The 17923-nt window shown below is 55.2% G+C and overlaps 1 protein-coding gene across 6 annotated transcripts in view; it reads left to right on the forward strand.

Moving 5' to 3' along the window:
• Window positions 1-17923, forward strand: part of SH3PXD2A (SH3 and PX domains 2A) — a 243018-nt gene that overhangs the window by 139461 nt on the left and 85634 nt on the right. For 5 of the 6 annotated variants that reach the window (XM_060641592.3, XM_060641590.3, XM_060641591.3 and 2 more), the window contains one exon: window positions 17724-17752. In XM_060641592.3, coding sequence (XP_060497575.3) covers window positions 17724-17752 — 29 coding nt within the window. Of the gene's footprint in view, window positions 1-17542; window positions 17753-17923 lie in introns of those variants that run through there. The other variant, XM_060641596.3, reaches the window with a different exon arrangement.

Genomic DNA, 17923 nt, shown 5'->3' on the forward strand with positions numbered 1-17923 from the left:
CACAGGGAGTCCGTGGCAGAGCTGACCCTCAAACCCAGGTCTTTGGCCTCCTAGACTAGGGCTTCCTCTGTTGGCAACAGGCAGGAGGCATTTATCATTCAAGTGTTTTTGATCATCTTTGTAGTATGAGGCGCGGGGCCATGGAAATGGACACAGCTCGGCCCTCCCTGTGGAGAGGTCGTGGTCCGAGGGGGAGACAGCACGGATGGGGCCTGGCTCGCTGCTGTGGGAGGCAGCAGAGTGTGATACGGAGGAGCCCAGGCTCTGGCTAGCACCCTGGCTCCTCCCCGACCTGCTCTGTGGCCTGGAAATTAAACACCAAGACCTCAGTTTCTTCACCTGTAAAACGGGGCTCATAACAGCTGCCAATCCAGTGGAGATGGCAGAAATGAAACAAGTGATTGTATGGGTGCTGGGCCATCCACACCCGTGGGCTATTCCTGTGAGGTGGTCAGGGAAGGAAGGCTCTCTGGAGAGGTGGCATTCAAGCAGAGAGTGAGGCAGGAGCCAGCCACTGAAAGGCAGTGAGAGACCAGGGCGGTCAGGTCAGAGAGATTCCCTGAGACTGGGGCAGTTATAAGGAATTGAGAGGAATCGTCTTCCTGGAGACTGACAGTGTTGACCAGAGCTGGGCCAGAGGAGTTGGGCCTGGTCCAGTGAGTGACCTTGAACAGTCATGAACCCGTTCTACACTTCAGCATCAGGTGAGGGGGAAAATTTGGTTCTCTGGGATCCCTTCTGGCTCTGACATTCCGTGATCTTACCAGGACCAGCTGGCTATTACAATAGTCCAAGCTTGTAGCCACCTGGATCTGGAGTGGTGGCTAGTGGCCGTGGCAATGAAAGTCACAGACACAGTCAGATGTGGAAGAGACAAGCATTCTACAGGTCATGTGACCCTTCCCTTTCACAAGCCCTGTAGATTGGGGTTCAGGCACCACTTGACTTTGGGTGTCTTAGTTCACGGGATCTGTGTGTATCTGGCTCCACCTTGTGGCAACATTGGGCATTACAGTTGCCAGCATCATGGCAGAGGTCTGTAAACTCGGTGGATACTGCCCAAAACTGCCAGACCCTTCAGCATGGCCTGTCTTATTTAACCACCAGTATAGTCCTGTGAGACTCATGCTTCCTTTTTGCAGATGAGGAAGCTTAGGCTCATATTGGTTAAGTTACCTCTCGGCTAGTAATTGTCGGAGGCTGGATTCAAACCCTTCCAAATTCAGATCTGCATCACAGGGGGTGTATGATGGAGACGCACAAGCACAGGGGCCATGGCCAGGGTGACTAGCTCCAAACTGCAAGATGGGACACTTTATCTGACCATAGGGCTGAATAGTTGAATCAGGACCCCCTGGTTGCTGTGGTCACAGATGGGAGCAGTTGAAGGAACAGCTGAGGGGCACTTTCCATATCTGGGAACTCTTTAAGGGGAATCCAGGCTTCTTGTCAGCCCATATCTTTGAGAAGGTGCAAGGCTCAGGAGCCCCTGGGCCAGTTCAGGGTGCCTTCACTGAGACCCCTCCCCTAGCTCAAGGGTTCCCAGGAGGGCCTTCCTGCTGTGGGATCAGACCTCTGAGTTGCTTCCAGAACCAGACCCACTCACTATGTCTTCTGAAAGGGAAGCCAGGTACTGTCCAGACTGACACCTGACTTTGGTCTTGGGTCTAGCTGCGACCCTAGCACCAGACCAAGCCTTCAGCCTCTTACCCCCTCTGTAACAGGTGGCCCATTTGTTACAGGAGGAACCCTGAATTAATGTGAACCCCCTTCCCCTTGCCCCACCCCCAGGACACACAGCCTGAGGTGCTCACTACCTGAGGCTAGGCAGGAGATTTTATTTTCAAATAGCCCTACTGAACTATAATTTACATAAAGCAAAATTCTTTTTAAGTGTACAATGAATCCAGCAATTATTAGTAAATTTACAGAGTGGTGCAGCCATCACCACAGTCCAGTTTTAGAGCTTTTGCAGAGCCCTAGAAAGATCCCAGAGGGAGGTTTTTATTTCTTCCCAAACTCTAAGGCTTAGGAGACCCGTTAGCATCCTTTCTGTCTTCTCCAGTCTGGAGACTGACTTCTTTCCTCAATCATGCGCTGCTCTGATTTCTAGACCTTCTGGTACTTCCAACTGCTTTGGCCCTTGCACAAATTGTCCCATAGCCCACGGGCAAGCGGGCAAGGCCTACTTCATCTTCTCGGTGCAGCAAGCGGGTGGGCTGGCCCTTGAGTAGGGGCCGAGGGTGGAGGGGTGAGGGTGCCCACCTTGCACTTTATTCCCATCCCCAGGAAGTACACACACAGTCTGGCCCTGCAGGTCAGCTACACCGTGACTGCAGTGCTTACTTTCCCCAGGGCATGTCGGAAGGCCAGTGGGCACAGGCAACAGACCTAGGGGCTAACTACAAGATGCCCACCTTCCTGCCAGGGCGAGTACTAGGCAGCCCAGGTGTTTGGCAGAAAGCAATTGACACGTTTTAGCTCATTTAATTTTTGTGCCTATCCATGAGACGGGTACAGTTATTTTCTCCAATTTACAGTTAAACCCACTAAGGCAAAGCAAGGTCATGCGACTTGCAAAGCCGGTAAGTGGCAGAGATGGCCAGAATCCGGGTAGTCCAGTGGGGGACCTGCCTCTTACCCTCAGTAAAGCTCACTAAGTGTTTAGCATGTTACATGGCGCATGCTCATAATAAATGGGACCTATTATTGCCTATCGCCTTTGTTGAGGGGCTGATATGTGCTGAAGGAGAAGCCAGAGGCCTGGAGAACCAGTGCCCACAGAGCACTCACCGCTCAGCTTACAGCTACGTGAGTTGGCAGTTTCTGGGGCCATCAAAGCAGCCCCTACCGCCCTGGCTGCATCTCATTGAGAGGCAGGAGGGGAGGGCTGCCCCCTCTCACCCGGTCCCAGCCTTCAGAGCTCAACATTGCCCAGACATCCTCCAGCCCCGGCTCCGCCCTCACATTGCACTGACGGGTTCTGCTGGGGGGTGGGGTGTTGATTTCCCTAAGGTCACCCAGAGAAACTGGATTCATACCACGTTTTTTGACGTGTTCCTTCTGGCTCTCAGAAACTTTCCCAGCTGATTTCCAGAGCATTCTGAATGCTGGTGCATAGAAGGGCACCTGGAGGCCTGAGCTGAACCTTTATGGAGACTCAGATCAAAGCCAGCCTGATGGACCGGGAGGAGGGGCTGGGCCGTGGTTGGGCCTGATATAATTATGCAGGAGCAGGCTCCTGACTACAGAAAGGTATGCCTGCCAAGCCAGAGAAGTCAAGGTTAATAGCAGGGAGTGCTCTGGCCCCCATCCCATGCAGGAGAGGGCACCTGTGAGCCTGTCTTACTGGTCAGAGCCTCACAGAGACCTGCAGTGCCACAGGCAGCCACCTTGAGAGCCAGAGGACAGAGGACACCAGTCATATCTCTGGGTAAAGACCCCACTATGTGTTGGTCATGTGCTAGTTCCAGCAGGCTGTGAGGATCTTGGGAGGCAAGTAGGGGGAAACTTTATACCAGAGACGGGGAAAGGCAGGTGTCTCAGTTTAGGATCCTACAGAAGCAGATCTGGGGATGATTTGAGCCCACGCAGTTTATTTGGGAGGTGACACCAAGAGACACCAGTGAAGGAGTGAAGTAAGGCAGGGGAGGGAAAGCAGCCAAAAGTAGTTCATGATCAACCAGATGCCCATGGGCCACTGGGGCTTCATCCCACAGGAGCTCTGGGAGCTGACCAAGAACTGGTGGTCCTACCCAAGGGCAGGGGTGCTGGGCTTTTATGCACCCACTGTGGTTTCTTCCTTCCAGCTCTCCTGCTTCTGCCTCGCCCCTTCCAGTCCACCTCCAAAGAGCAGCCAGAGGGGGCTTTCCAGAGAGCCTGTGTAAGCTAGCGCTGACGTGGCTTTCCACTGTGCTTAGGATGACTTCCAAGAAGGTTCCCGGTGGCCTGGGCCTGGGCAGGCCTGGTTCCCTCCCCATCCCCATACTTAAGGCCCTAGCCCCCGCCCCCCTCATTCCATCTGCTCCTCAGAGTCCCCTAGAATCCTCACCTCCTCAGACCTCCCTTTCTCTCCATCTCAGCAACCTTTCCTTTTCCCTCACAGCTTTTTTTTTTCAAGTTTATTTATTTCGAGATGGGGGAGGGGCAGAGAGAAAGGGAGAAAGAATCCCACGCAGGCCCTACACTGTTAGTGCAGAGCCCGACATGGGGCTCAAACTCACAAACCACGAGATCATGACATGAACTGAAACCAAGAGTCGGATGCTTAACCTACTGATCACCCAGGTGCTCCTTCTTCAGAGCTTTTAACCCAGTTTACCAGTTTGTTTTATTTAATTGTCTACTGCCCTCCCCCGAGGCAGGGGATGAGTCTGTTTTATTCAATGCTGAGACCCCAGGGCCTGGCATGTAATGGGTGCTCAGCATATGCCTGCTGACTGACAGAGGAGCAGCCCTGGGGGGGTCCGGGGCTGAGGCCCTGAGTTTCTGCAACAAGAATGTGGACACTGGACTGAGGTTGCGCCGGCCCGAGCTCTCAGGAAGGCCTGCGGGGGGGGGGGGGGGGGGGCAGCGCCCTCTGGTCCAGGAGGGCAGGCTGTCAGGTGCGCCCTGACTGTCAGTGAGTGCGAGGTGGTCAAGCAAGCCCAATGGAGATGCTCGGGCCGAGAGTGCAGGGGGAGCTTGGAGAGGGAGTGAGACCCTTGCGGGGGGTGGGGGGGGGGGTTGTGCAGGGAAGGATGGGGAGCCTGACCTCCACCTGGGGGTGCCTCAGACAGATGGGGAGGGAGAAGGCCTGGGCTGATGGAGGCCTCTGAGTACAAGCTTGGAGGCTTTGGAGCAGAAAGGTGGGAAGGCCGACAGGAAGGATGCAAAGATCAAGATCCTGACAGTTCCAGGCGCTGGCTTAGGAGTCAGCCAGCACTGGGTTCAGATCTCAGCTCGCTACTGAGCTAGCGCCTTAAATAGCTAGCACTCCCTGAGCAATACATCTGCCCTTGTTCTCAGACTCGGGCCCTCAGAGAGACAGGCAAAGGAGGCAGTAAGGCACTGCGGTTCAGCTGGGCAAGGGAGAGACACATCTGAGGCAATAATGCGTCCTGCAGCATAATGCAGGGTGTCAGGAAGAGCATGCATTCTCACTGTGAGGGCCCAGTAGTTTCCATGGCAACTCTGGGTGATGTCACAGCCATGGGATGGAGCACAGGACTCCGAGGCCATCCTCACAAACTGAGGAGAAACGCACTGAGTCATCAGGGTGAACTCCCCACATGGAGACTGTTCAAGACATTGGCATTTTATACAAACTAACATGCACACACGCTGACCCACCCGTCATCATGAAGGAAGACCCTCTAAAGGAAGCAGCACTTCCTCCGGGCTTTACGGGAGGGGATAGAGGGCCCCAGGAAGACAGCTCAGGATAATGCTGCAGCTCTCGCCAGCCCCTCGGAAGCAGCCCCGAGCCTGGTGGCCAGCGGTCAGGACGTTCGTGCATTGGTTCGGCAAACACCTGCTGTGCCTCGCCCTGCGTGAGGCCTGGGGAGATGTGGCCCCCGTCCCGGGCTCAGAGTGGAGGGGAGGAAACAGGAAAGACATCATAGTAATGCGAGAGCTGCAGAGGAAAAGAGGGTGCCACACCAGGTTCTGGGGGTGTCAGAAGTGGCATTAGGCTGGGAGGTGGGGACGGGAAGGAGAGAAAGTCAGAGGGAGGCAGAGCCCAGGACAGCCACGAGGCCTCGTCACTGCTCCCAGAATTCATGGCCACTCTGCTGAGAGAAACAGCCCCTCTGGAGACTGTAAAACCTGCCCGTGCGTGAGGCCAGGCTGTTCTCGGGCCGCACACCTGGCCATGGGCCCGCTCACTTAGCTGCACAGCCTCCAGGAAGCAGCCCGGGGCTCTCTGCACAGGCCGCTACAGTCAGGAGCCACCGTGCCTCTCTGAGCGGGTGATCGGGGACACAGCACCACGTGTCGCAGCCAAGTTTCCTCTTCCTCAAGGCTGTGCTCATACCAGAGCTGAAGTTGTGACCTTCCCAAGGAAGTGTCCACAAGTCGATGGTGTCATTTTGGTATTTCTGGCCCTGAGGCTTTGCCTTCACCTTACCTTTCTCTTTCCCGCCTACTCCTAATTTAGCTCGTCTGGATTTTACAGGTGTCCTTATCAGCCACAAGGTGGCAAATGATTTGAGCACTACCTAAGACAGCTTGGGGTCACTGGCTGTGTGACTTTGGGCAGGTTACATGCCCTCTCTGGTCCTCTAGTTCTCTTCTGTAACATGGAGAAAATAAGAGAACCTACACATAGGAATGTTCTGAGGATAAAATGAGCTGTTATGCATCAAGGGCTTAGTTTCGTACCTGGTATAGGGTAATGCTTGAAAAAGTACTATTCTTATCAATTATAGTATAATAATAATAATGGCAATAATAGCAGTATCCCATCCCCTCCCCCCCAAGCCCGCTACACACACACTCATCTTTGGGAAAGAAGGACTCACTCAGGGTGGGAGGGCTCTTCAGTGGTGACTCCTACCAAGGCCTGACCAGCCCCCTCCCTCATTCGCCCCGTTTCCCGCCATGCTTTGGGGTAACCCAGGACTTATGCCTGCTCTAGGACCACAGAGGACTTCCGGCAGCAGAGGCTCAGGCTATTATCCAGCAAAGGATGAAGGCGGTGGCCCAGGGCTGGCCCACTGGAACCTGTAATGGGTGTTCTGGAGAGCAGTGAATTCACTGGTTGGAGCTGGGTTGACTCGGAGGAGAGAGGAGGTTCAATACTAGAAGGAAAGCTGGGGAAGGAAGCTGGCATCCAGGCCTCCGGGCTTGCCCCTCCTGCGGCCTGTCTGTGGCCTGGAGCTGGAGGTCTCTTTGCAGAAGTTAAGAACAGCCCAGTTCAGGGGTGCCTGGGTGGCTGAGGCAGTTAAGCGTCCGACTTTGGCTCAGGTCATGATCTCACAGTGTGTGGATTCAAGTCCCATGTCAGGCCCTGTGCTGACAGCTCAGAGCCAGGAGTCTGCTTCGGATTCTGTGTGTGTGTGTGTGTGTGTGTGTGTGTGTGTGTGTGTGTGTGTGTGTGTATGTCTCTCTCTCTCTCTCTCTGTCCCTCCTCTGCTCACACTCTGTCTCTTTCAAAAATAAACAAACATTAAAAAAAAAAAAAAAAGGAACAGCCCAGTCCAATGCCTTGACTTTTTCAGTCAAGGAAACCATGGCACAGAGAGAGCTGCCATCCCCCCAGATCATGCTGCTGGTTCAGATACTGAGCCTGAAACCCAAGTCTTGTGACCACTCCCCACCCCACCCCACCCCCACCCCCCCGCGGCCACTGGGCGGCCCGGTTTGATGTCTTTCGAGACTCCTGGGTAGACCCTCTCTCTCACATGCTGCCCAAGGAGGCAGTAGTTTAGGAAGTGCCCTCAGGAAGCCCCCAGCCTGCCCTGGGCCCAGGCTGGCCTGGAGCATCCCAGGTCTCCTGGGCACAGAGCGCTTCTGTCCTGCGTCCCCAGTGCCTGGTGCTCAGTGTGTGGCAGCCGCCCGCCCCTTCGTGGAGCACCACCACTTGGTGCAGCAGTGAGGCCAAGGGGCCTGGGCGGCCTGGCAGCCTGGGATTCCCGGGGAAAAGGAAGTGTAACAGTCATGCACGTGGTGAGGGGTCTCAGACCACTCAGCTCTGCCACCCAGCAGCCACGGGGTCTTAGCAAAGTGGCTTCACCCCTCTGAACCTGGGTTTCTTGTTTCTAAACAGGCACCTCCAGCCTTGGCCCACCCCACTAGGGCCAGCCAGGCCAGTCTCCCCACGTCCTTACCAAGCTCCTTCTCCAGCAGCCCCTCCCCTCCCCCACCCCCAATCACTGGGCCTGTGCAGGGCTCTGTGACTAGGGTGTAGGGACAGCAGGATGGGCTGAAGGCTCAGGCATTCTCTCACCTTTACCGAGCCTACTGTGCATGGAGTTCTTCATAGGCGTTAACTTGTTTTATCGTCCAGCCATCCAGTTAGGTGGGTCCTGTTGGCCTCTTCATTTTACAGAGTGGAAGTAAAGACAGAGACACTCAAGAGAATCTGGCAGAGCTGGGATTTGAATCCAGGCAGCTGCACACATATACATCCCCCCACATGAGCCAAAACAAACCTTCCTGCCAGAGCCACATTCGGTGCATTGAGCCAGGCCACACTGTCCAATGTATCAGGTAATACACTGTGGCCATTTAAATTAAAATTTTAATTAAATAAGATGAGAAGTTGAGTTTTTGGGTCATACTAGCCACATCCCAAGTGTTCGACAGACCTAATGGCTGTGGCCGCCAGATTGCACAGTGTAGATAGAGGCCATTTCCATCACTGATCACAGAACTCTATTGGACAGCTCAAGGTGGGGCACCTCTAGGTGTTGGGGACAAAATTGGGACATTCGGTGCCATTTGGAGTCAAAATCAGAATGGGCTTTCTGGGCTGGAAGGTTGTGAAACACCAGAGAGGGCGGGGGGTGGGGGGGTGGGGAGGGCTGTGCATGAAGAGGCTAGAAGCACAAATAATCCTGAGTTCTCAGCCTTGCTTCCCCACTGCTAGCTGTGTGGCTCCAGGCAGGTTACTTAACTTGTCTGAGCCTCATCTGTAAAATGGGCCCAAAGCACCTGCCTTGGAGACAACATCAAGTAGATGTCAAGGGGGGGCCTGGCCTGTCTGGGTGCTCAGTGCTTGTGCATTTGTGATGTGGATGGAGTTTGAGAAAGTCTGGGAGATGCAGGGTTCTCTCGCTGTAAGAGGCCACCAAATGGGTCCCAAGAGCCCAGGCCCTCCCCAGTGGTGCAGGTGAGCTGCGTGCCTAGGAGAAGCTTGGGGCCTTGCTTAGAGCATTCTTTCCCATGGAGGCTGAGGCAGGAACAGGCACAGCTGGGCCTTGGACAGGCTCCTGGGCATCTGTAAGAAGCAGAGTCCTTAACCCAGCTCAAAATTAGGCTAGGGCTGGAGAGCGTGCATCATTACCGCCAAGGAGCAAACCAGAGTTCTGCTCAGCAGTGGGGCCCCAGTGTGTGGCACACCCACAGATTAGGCGCACTCCTGCAGAAGGGGCTACTGTAGCCTGGGGAGCAAAGCGGTCCTCTGTCTGCCCTGAAACAAGTAGCCATCCCAGCACCTGAACAGGGAAGAGCAGAACCGCATGGAAACTGGATTCTCAGCCGCAGAGCTAGCGCTGCCACCTCGTGGGGAAAATCTTCCATTACAAGTGTCATCCCTGGGTTTCTCCCAACAAGTTTCTTCTAAAATCTAAGCCATTTGCCTTCATTTGAGTCCAGCCCCAGCTGGATGTCCTGCCCACCGCCCTCCCTGCCCCCCCCCCCACCGCAAAAAGCAGATAGCCTCCCAGGGGTCTTCTCACCCTCCACTCCCAGCACACAGACACATGCACCCATGCACGATCCCATATCCATTCCTGCCCCTGCCTTTTTTTTTTTTCCTAAAAAAAAATTTTTTTTTAACATTTTTATTTATTTTTCAGACAGGGAGAGACAGAGCATGAACAGGGGAGGGTCAGAGAGAGGGAGACACAGAATCTGAAACAGGCTCCAGGCTCTGAGCCGTCAGTACAGAGCCCTACGCGGGGCTCGAACTCACGGACCGTGAGATCATGACCTGAGCCGAAATCGGCCACTTAACCGACTGAGCCACCCAGGCGCCCCCTGCCCCTGCCTTTTTAAGGCACATCGTCCCTTCCACCCCAAACTTCCTTCCTGCCTCTGTTCTTTTTAAATATTCATCTTTCCAGGGTAGCTCCAGAGCCCCCTCTTCTAGACAGCCATTCCCAGCTGCCCCGGACCACTCTGACCTCCCCTTCCTCGGGAATTCCTATACAACAAATCCTTTGGACTAGGCTTTGGGACATTTCATCACAAAGTGACTGTATGTTCTCTTTTCCTGGGTGTTGGTCTTGTCACTCCAACCAGACGGTATACTCTGTGAGGGCAGAACTGTGTTTCTCACCACCCTTCTGTTCAGACACAAGACTGGGTTTCAGCCACCCTTCAGTTCAGACATGGACGGGTGGGTGGACCGACAGAGCACTGCTCTCCGAGAGACCGGGAGGGCCTGCACACGTAGAACACCCTCTCTGCCCTTCTCTCTAGGAACTTTGCAATTGAACCCCAGCACTGCGTTTTTCACTGCCCCTTCCGCGGTTCCCCAGGTCTGGCATGAAGTCCCCAGAAGTCCAGGGAGACTCGCAGCTAGGCAGCAGAGAGCACAGGAGCTCTGGTAGCCTGTGGGGGCTCACACACCTTGTGGCCAGAGGGCTGAACAACCTGGCTTCCCCTCTAGGAAACCAGCTTTGTGCCTGCATCCCCGCCCTGCCCCCTCCTCCACAGACTGCTTGTCCGTCAACACCTGGGTGGGACTTCTTGGGATGCACACAAACGGGAACCCAGGCCTGTTGTTCTCATGGTCCTGAGCTGGCCCCCCTCCTGGGGCAATGGAGCCAGATTCTTATGAAGTCCATACCCGTGAATGGGCCAGTCAGCAATTCCTTTATCCTGGCCACCATCCACACTCAATCTAGCCCCTGCTGTGAAACCAGGCTCTTGGCCAGGGGTCCTCTCCACTTGCCAGGTACTGGTGTAAGAGCTCTGCACATTATCTCGGGTCATCCCCACAACAAAGGTAGGATACTTGTATCCCCCCTTTGACACGGGAAGGTGTAGGAAGGTTACGGAACTTGCCAGTGTCACAAAGCAGCAAATGGCTGAACTGGGCTCCACCCCACCCATACTTTTAACCCTGTACTCTGAGGCCTGGATACAGTGGAGCCATCCCCAGGCTGGCAAGACGCTAGGGCCTTTGCCCAGAATGGTGAGTCCATTCAGAGGAGACAGACAGACAGCGAGCGCTTTGTTTTTCTGCTGTGGATGGAGCAGGGGCAGAGAGGCTCTGGGGTGTTCAGGAGATTAGCACAAGGCCTGGGAGGTTTCTGGGGTATGGGATAGCCCTGGTACGGGCCTCTCTGGGACTCAGCCTGGGGGGTGCCCGAGACCCCTTCCCTCCCCAGGAATTCAGCTTTTTCACCCAGGGCAGGAATTCCGGCCTCTCTCGACTGTCCACACGGCCACAATGGGGCCCATTCTCAGGACCCTGGAAAACACTGATCATGTGGAGAAAGGACGGATTCTTGTTGGACACAAGGGCCCTCAGTGCCACAGTTTAGATCAGGGCACAAATGGGGGCAAAGAACAGCATTCATGCCCCTTCTGTCTGTCTTCCCCAGAGGTCGCTGCCCCTCGGGACCATTCCGTGCAAAGGCTCTCAAAAGCCAGAACAGAAACCCAGCTAGGGGTTAAGTGGGGTGGGAAAATCCCCCAGCATTCTCCAGACCTCAGCTGACCTGAGGTCCCTTCACTCAGACTCTCCTCGATCGGCTCCTGGACCGACATATGCTCTGTCCCACTGCACTGGTTTCACAGACAATTAACAGGCTGTGAGGGCGCCTGGAGTACCTTCGGCTAGCAATGGGGAAACAGGTCCTGAGCATTTGTTAGTGTCTTTAAAACTTTTTCTGCCATGGTAACAAATTTCCCATCACAAGTACAGGTAGACAATTAAGTAGGTAGACATCTGAGACAGAAGTTCCAATAATTACCTCACTGTAACTGACTCCATCGTCTTGTCTGTCTTCTTAAAATGCTTATTGGGACATACTAAGTTGGTTTCAGAACTCACTAATATAATAGGTTGCAACGTGTCATTTGAAAAGCATTACTTTGAAGTGGCTTGTCCGGGTCCACGGGGGCAGAGCCGGGCCCAGAACCAGGGCATTGGCCCAGACCAGTGCCAGACTGGTCGCTAGCTCTCTCCCATCCTGCCCCCTCACCGTCTGCCTCATCTCTTAACAAAAATCTTCCTCTAGTCACACTCTGATCACATCCCTCCCTGGCTCTGAAATCTTCTGGATTTCACAGAGGGACATCAGCTTCCCACCCCTACACCCACCCCCCAACCTAGCCTTTCCCTGCCCCTCCATCTGCTCACCCACCCCTCCATCTGCTCTCCATCACCTTCCTGTTTGGAGATGCTTGTTCCTGGTTCTAGAGCTTTCTACTCTCTACCCTCTCCATGGATCCAAATACTCCCCAGGCCTTCAAGGCTCAGCTCAAAGTTCACTGCTCCTGGAAGCCTGTCTTAGATGTTCTGCCCAGATCTCCCTTTTCTCTGCACTTGAAGTAGAACCACGCCTGTGCTTCTTGGAAGGTCTCACAATGTCAGGTTTCTCCTGCCTGTGCAGGAGCTGAAAATGTGCTTACTGGTGGATAACGGCAGTCAAAAGATCGTTGTTACATATCTCAAGGGCTCCATGTCACTCCCCTGGTCACAGCTGCATACCCTCACTCCAGCCTCCGTGTTCTAGGTCCAACCCGTGTCCCCTGAGACCACTGGGCTCTCAAGGTCACCCACGGCCAGCCCTCTGGCAAGCCAGCAGGCCTCTCAAGCACTTCCCTGCGGCAGCAGGCCCTGCAGATGGGCATCCTGGGCCGAGCAGCCAATGTCAGCCAGCAGACAGGAGGGTGAGAACATCAGGCTGGAGGTTCGGGCGTGCGTGTCCTTCTCTGCCAGGGCACTCTCTAATGGAGAGTGGGAGGGAGAGGGGGTGGCAGGCAGCGGAGGGTACGGCCCCTGCAGCACGCAGAGTTCTGCCTGGCAGGGACTCAGCATCCTTCCACAGAGCTGGCCCGACCACACTGGCATTTTCTCCTATTCTCTCCCTTGCCTCAGCGGCGCTTCCTGGCTTTGCCTCTCACTCCGGGATCCCTGACTGGCAGGATTCCCCCGCGAGAGCCTGCCCCCGCCACTTGTGCATCCGATTCTTGCAGCCCGTTCCCTGGTGGGCATCAGTGGGGGGTGAGGGGGGGCACGGCATCAGAATGTCACTTGAGCTTCAGGGCACTGGGCAAACCACTTAAGCCCTCAGGACCTCAGTCTTTTCCTTCGTAAAATGGATTACCACCACCTCGGCCTGTTTGAGAGCACTAAAGGTCAAATGCCTGCCGGGAATTTTCAAGGGAGGGTAGAGGGTGGAGAAGCTTGTGCAAACATAGTGTCCAGCAGGCAGGCGTTGTTAACTGCCTTTCCTGCGTCCAGCCTCTTGGTCTTGACTTTCTCCAGCCCAGCGCTCTCACTAGCAGGTCCACAGAAGGAGTGCAGCATCTCACCAAGAGAACTGAAAGTGGAAACAAAGGAAGAAAAAAAAAAAGTGACCTACCTGGGTGCCATTGGCGTGAAAATGCAGGACCTTTACGTCTTATGGTTTGGGGCTTAGAGACTAGGCCACTCTGGGAGGTTAAAGGCATCCCATCAGTGAGTCTAGGCATGCCAATCCCTAGGGGCCAATGTCTCCCTGAAAATATGATTGTTGTTGCCGGATGAGCTCTGTTCAAATGTTCAGTGTGTAGAAACGGGCTTTTCGTGGGTGGACCGTGGTAGGCAGAGAGCAGTGCTTGTTTTGTGTCTGTAAAAGCCCCAGCCTCTGAAAACGAGGCTGGAGTCGCCCCTACCTGGTACCGTGCTGCCATCATCATGGTGAGGTCCTTAACAAGAAGCCCCTTCCTTTTGCTTCTGAAGGACTCTTGCAGATGTACGTTTAAGCAGGCCTTGGCCATTTGGGTAGCAGCCTGGGTCGGTTGCAGGTATGAAAGACTAATAGCAAAGACAATTTATGTGGCATTTTCTGTGCCGGGCACTATGCTCGTCCTTTTATGCACGCTGTACTTTTCATCTTCCCTAAATCTTAAGGAGTTGGAACTATTATTACCCTCATTCTACAGATAGAGAAACAGAGGCTCAAGATGACCACCCAGCTAGCAAGTAGTGGAGGGCTGAACTGGGCTCTGTCTGCTTCCAGAACCTCACTGGGCATCCCAGAGGCAGGGCCAGGAGCCGAACTGTTTATACCCTGAGATTGTGGGGGAGGGGAAGTGGGAGGCCTCAAGGAGTCCCAGTTGAAAGGAAAGAAGGGCGTGGTGCTGGTTTGGAAGAACTCCACCCCTCTCCCTGAGCCAGGGCCAGACCCATGGACCAGAGGGTGGCCCACTGTCCCAGTTTGAGATTTTCCCAGTTTGACCCCTGAAATTCCCATGCCCCGGTTTGCCTGGGATGGCTGGTCGCCGTACCTGTGGTCTTTAATCATCCTCCAGACCAGCTGCAGAGGAGGCTGAGTGGCTCGGTGGAACCTTGTCAGGGCACAGCCAGGGAGGCCTTTGCAATTACATTAGCTTCTGGCGATGCTTGAGGGAGACTGGCCTTCCCCTCCCCTTCTGCTTCCTGTGGCTCCCTGGGATATAGTGATTCAGCAGCAAGCAGGAAGGAGGCTAGACTGTGACCTGCCAGAGAGGAATCACCGGCAGGGTGGGGGCTGTCAGTGCCAGCTCAGGGCAAGAATTGGAGCTAGGAGGGCCAGCGTAGGAGGGGATCTTGAGTTGTTAGGGGGCTGGACCCCAGCAGAAGGCCCTGAGGCCCTGCCCAGGGCAGCCGGAGGTGGGCGTGCCCTGCCTTCCCCCACCATGCCCCGGTATGTGAGGGATGGGGGAGTCCCAGCCATTGGATACCTATGCTGCTTCTCAGCATATTCAGCAGCTAAAAATATGAAACAGCTTTGCCCAACCAGACACCTGCAAGAGGTTCCATATTAGGGCCGTGCCTGCTCGGGCTGGAAGCCAGATGCTGTGTGAAGGATTCCAGTACCTGCCATTCCCACCGTTCAGTCACAGCCCTGCCACCCGTTGACCCATGTGCTTCTCAGGCCCCTAGGACCTGGCGCTCCCCTTCCTTCCTTGCACGCACTGCTCCAGGGATGGCAGCGTTTAAGGACTTGAGCCCCAGAGCAAGGCCTGTGTTCTCAGTGCCCAATCCCAGCCTCACCTACCCACCCTGTGACCTTGAACAAGTTGTCTAGCCTCTCTAAGCTTTACTCTCCTTACCTGCAAACCGGGAAGCCACACCTCCTATGGGGGGGGGGGGTCCACATGGGAAGGGCTTATACTTTGGTTAAAGGACAGGCAGGCCGGGGATCTGTCTGGAAGCTTCTTTGGCCCTGCAAGCCCATTGTCCTTACTAAGCAGAAGTGTTTCTTAGTGGTGGCCGGGGTTGTGAGACAAGGGTACAGGAACTACAGTGCCCCTGATGCCACTCCTGCCTGTCAGGTTGTGGTGAAGGAGTAGAGCTCTTGGGCCAACGCTTGTCAGAGGTGCAAACTGTGTGGTTGATTGGGATGGGACTCCACGTCTGAATTTATAACCAGCTCCCCGATGATCCTGTTGAATGACCAAGCTAAGTATTGCTGACCTGGGCATATGGTGCAGAAGAGGCACTTAGCACCTATGAGTTATGTCCCCCTTCCACTCCCAAGCCTCAGTATGCTCCCCTGTCCCTGATCATGACCTGCCTGTCTCCCCTCTTGGTGCTGTTGACAGGCTCTAAGAGAATCCTGGGCAGTGGGCAGCTGCACAAACAAGAGAGGAAGTAGGTGGCTATCACTGTGAGGAAGTCACCCCCTGTCCGGACTGCTGGCAGCCAGTGGATGGTCAGTGAGCCATTGTGGTCCCAGGGCCAGAGGTCTTCTCCTGCAGGACCAGCAGGAAAATAGTGGGGCAGGGAGGGACAGCTTCTGAGTGCCATCTGGTTGCTGCCCTTCTTCAGGCCTCCCGCACTCTGTAAAAAAGCCTGAGAAATGAATTCCTCCTTGGGAGTGGCAAGTCTACTAAGCAGAACATAGCCACCATATAATGCTCTCCTGACCCTCCCTGAGAATTCTCCCCACAGTTGAGCTTCAAGGGGCCCAGGCAGGCACTCTGGGACACGGTCTCTCCTGGTCTTCCCTTCTGCCCTAGGGAAATGAGCATGCCCAGACTGCCAGGTAGGGATTGGAGAGCAAATGGGAACTCCCCCACCTTCCTAACTCCTTTTAGAGGCAACAGATGCACACATCCTCCTCCACCCCACCCACCCTGTAGTTTTCATTCTTGCAGATAGGTGTATATACCATCGCTCTTCCCTAAGTTGGGCAGTCTTTGGCAGTGTCTGAACCTCTGTTTCTTCATCTGTAAAATGGGTGTGATAGGACCTTCTCTTAGTGTGGATGTGAGGACTAAAAGCATGGAATGCTAAGGAAATTCTCAAGCAAGATGGGCGGGTAGGGGGAATGTATCAGAAATGCAGGTTCCTTGGCCTCAGCCCCAGCCAGCATTCTGATTCACTGAGGTCTGAGCTCAAACTTTAGAAAACTTAGGAGCCTAGGAGAGGCAGGACCCCTTACTTATCCTTGGCTGTGTGGGCAAATCACTTTGGTGCTTAACAAACTCCCCAGAAGTTCAAGCTCCCCGCCTAGACCTCCAGAATCAGAATCTCAGGGAGTCTCCTTGAGGCTGACTGTCTTTCTTGTGAACCTGCTGTCCCTTTCTCTACGAAATCACCTCCTTCCAGCTGGCAAACCTAGCTGGCCAGTTCACTTAGACCAAAGTCCAGCAATTGGCATTTTCTTTGATCCCCCCAGGGGAAATAAAGGCATTTCCTCTAGTCTCCAGATAGATCCACAGCCAGCCTTGCCTGAACACTGAACAGAACCTCCAGCATCTCAGAGGCCTGAGAAGCTCCCCTGAGGATTGGTGAATGGAAGCGGTTGTGGGAGGGGCCAAAGGCTAGAGCAGGGGCCGGATTTGGGAGACTGCCCCATCCTGAGTCTGGGTTAATTCCTTGCTGGAGGGTGGGGCACGCCCCAGCCTGGGGTTAGTCCAGAGCAGATTATCAAAGGTTGGGAGGTGTTGAGTTATTGCCATTGACAAGATTTGAACCCAGTACTCAGAAGCTCAACTTCTATACCTATTATTTCTGACCTGGCAGTTACCCCTGCATTGTGCTGTGCCCTCACCCCTGCTGAATCTCCAGTTTCCCAGCCTGAGCCCTTAAGGAGAAAGACCTATCTGTTCAATATTCAGCCTACAGCCAATATATATCCACACCTACACCAGGCCCATGGGATGTAATGGGAGGAAGCAAGGCACAGTGTGACCTCAGGGAGCCTTGGGTCTAGGGCAGGGGCAGACTTTAATCAAAGGGCCATACAAATCTGTGGTTACGCAGAGGCCAATAGGAGATGAGATGGGGAGGATGTTGAGGAAGACACGCTGAGGAGGTGACATTTCAGTCGTGACTTGAAGTCTGAGTGGGGATGAGCAAGCTGTGCAAAGAATTGGGAGGGGAAGCGGTCCTGTCTCCAGGAGAGAGGAGCAGGCTCCCAGCGCCCGCAGGGCCTGGCTTCCAGTGACCACCGTCCAGGGCCTCACTTTCCCTATTTACGAAGTGAGAACCTGGCCCGCCCTCCCCCACCCTCTGAGAAGCGGGAAGGTGCCCACCCAGCCCCTCCTGTCGGGCCGGCCGGGGGCGGGGCGGGGCGGGGCGGGGTCAAGGGTGCCGGAGGCGGGGTGGGGCGGGGCGGGGCGGGGCAGGCGGCTCGCGCCCGGGGCCGGGCTGGCGCGGGACCTGTGGGCAGGCGCGGGACCTGCGGGCAGGCGCGGCGCGCAGTGCGTGCGGCTGCGGAGCGCGCGGCTCGCGGGCCGCCAGGATCACATGAGCAGTGGCGCCGGGGACCGACAGCAGCCGGCCCGTGGGTGCCCTGCAGCCGCAGCGGCGCAGTCCCGCGTCTCTGCCCGGCCCTAACCATGTCTATCTGTTGTTGCTTCTTTTTCAGGGACTATGGCAGTTCCAAGAGGAAATCAGGTAAGGGAGCCTCCGGGCGTTTTTCTCTCCAACCTCCCCTCCTGCTTTGCGCTCGCGCGTCTCCGATCCTGCAGCTGACTTTCTGGGGGCTTGTCCTTGCCGCCCGCCCTGGTCCTGCGGGGCATGGGCTCCCTTCACCTGTCCCCCTCCCCAAACCGTGGCCCCTAAGCT

This window comes from Panthera onca, chromosome D2 (genome assembly GCF_046562875.1).
Source record: "Panthera onca isolate mPanOnc1 chromosome D2, mPanOnc1 haplotype 2, whole genome shotgun sequence".
In the NCBI taxonomy this organism is placed as follows: Eukaryota; Metazoa; Chordata; class Mammalia; order Carnivora; family Felidae; genus Panthera; species Panthera onca.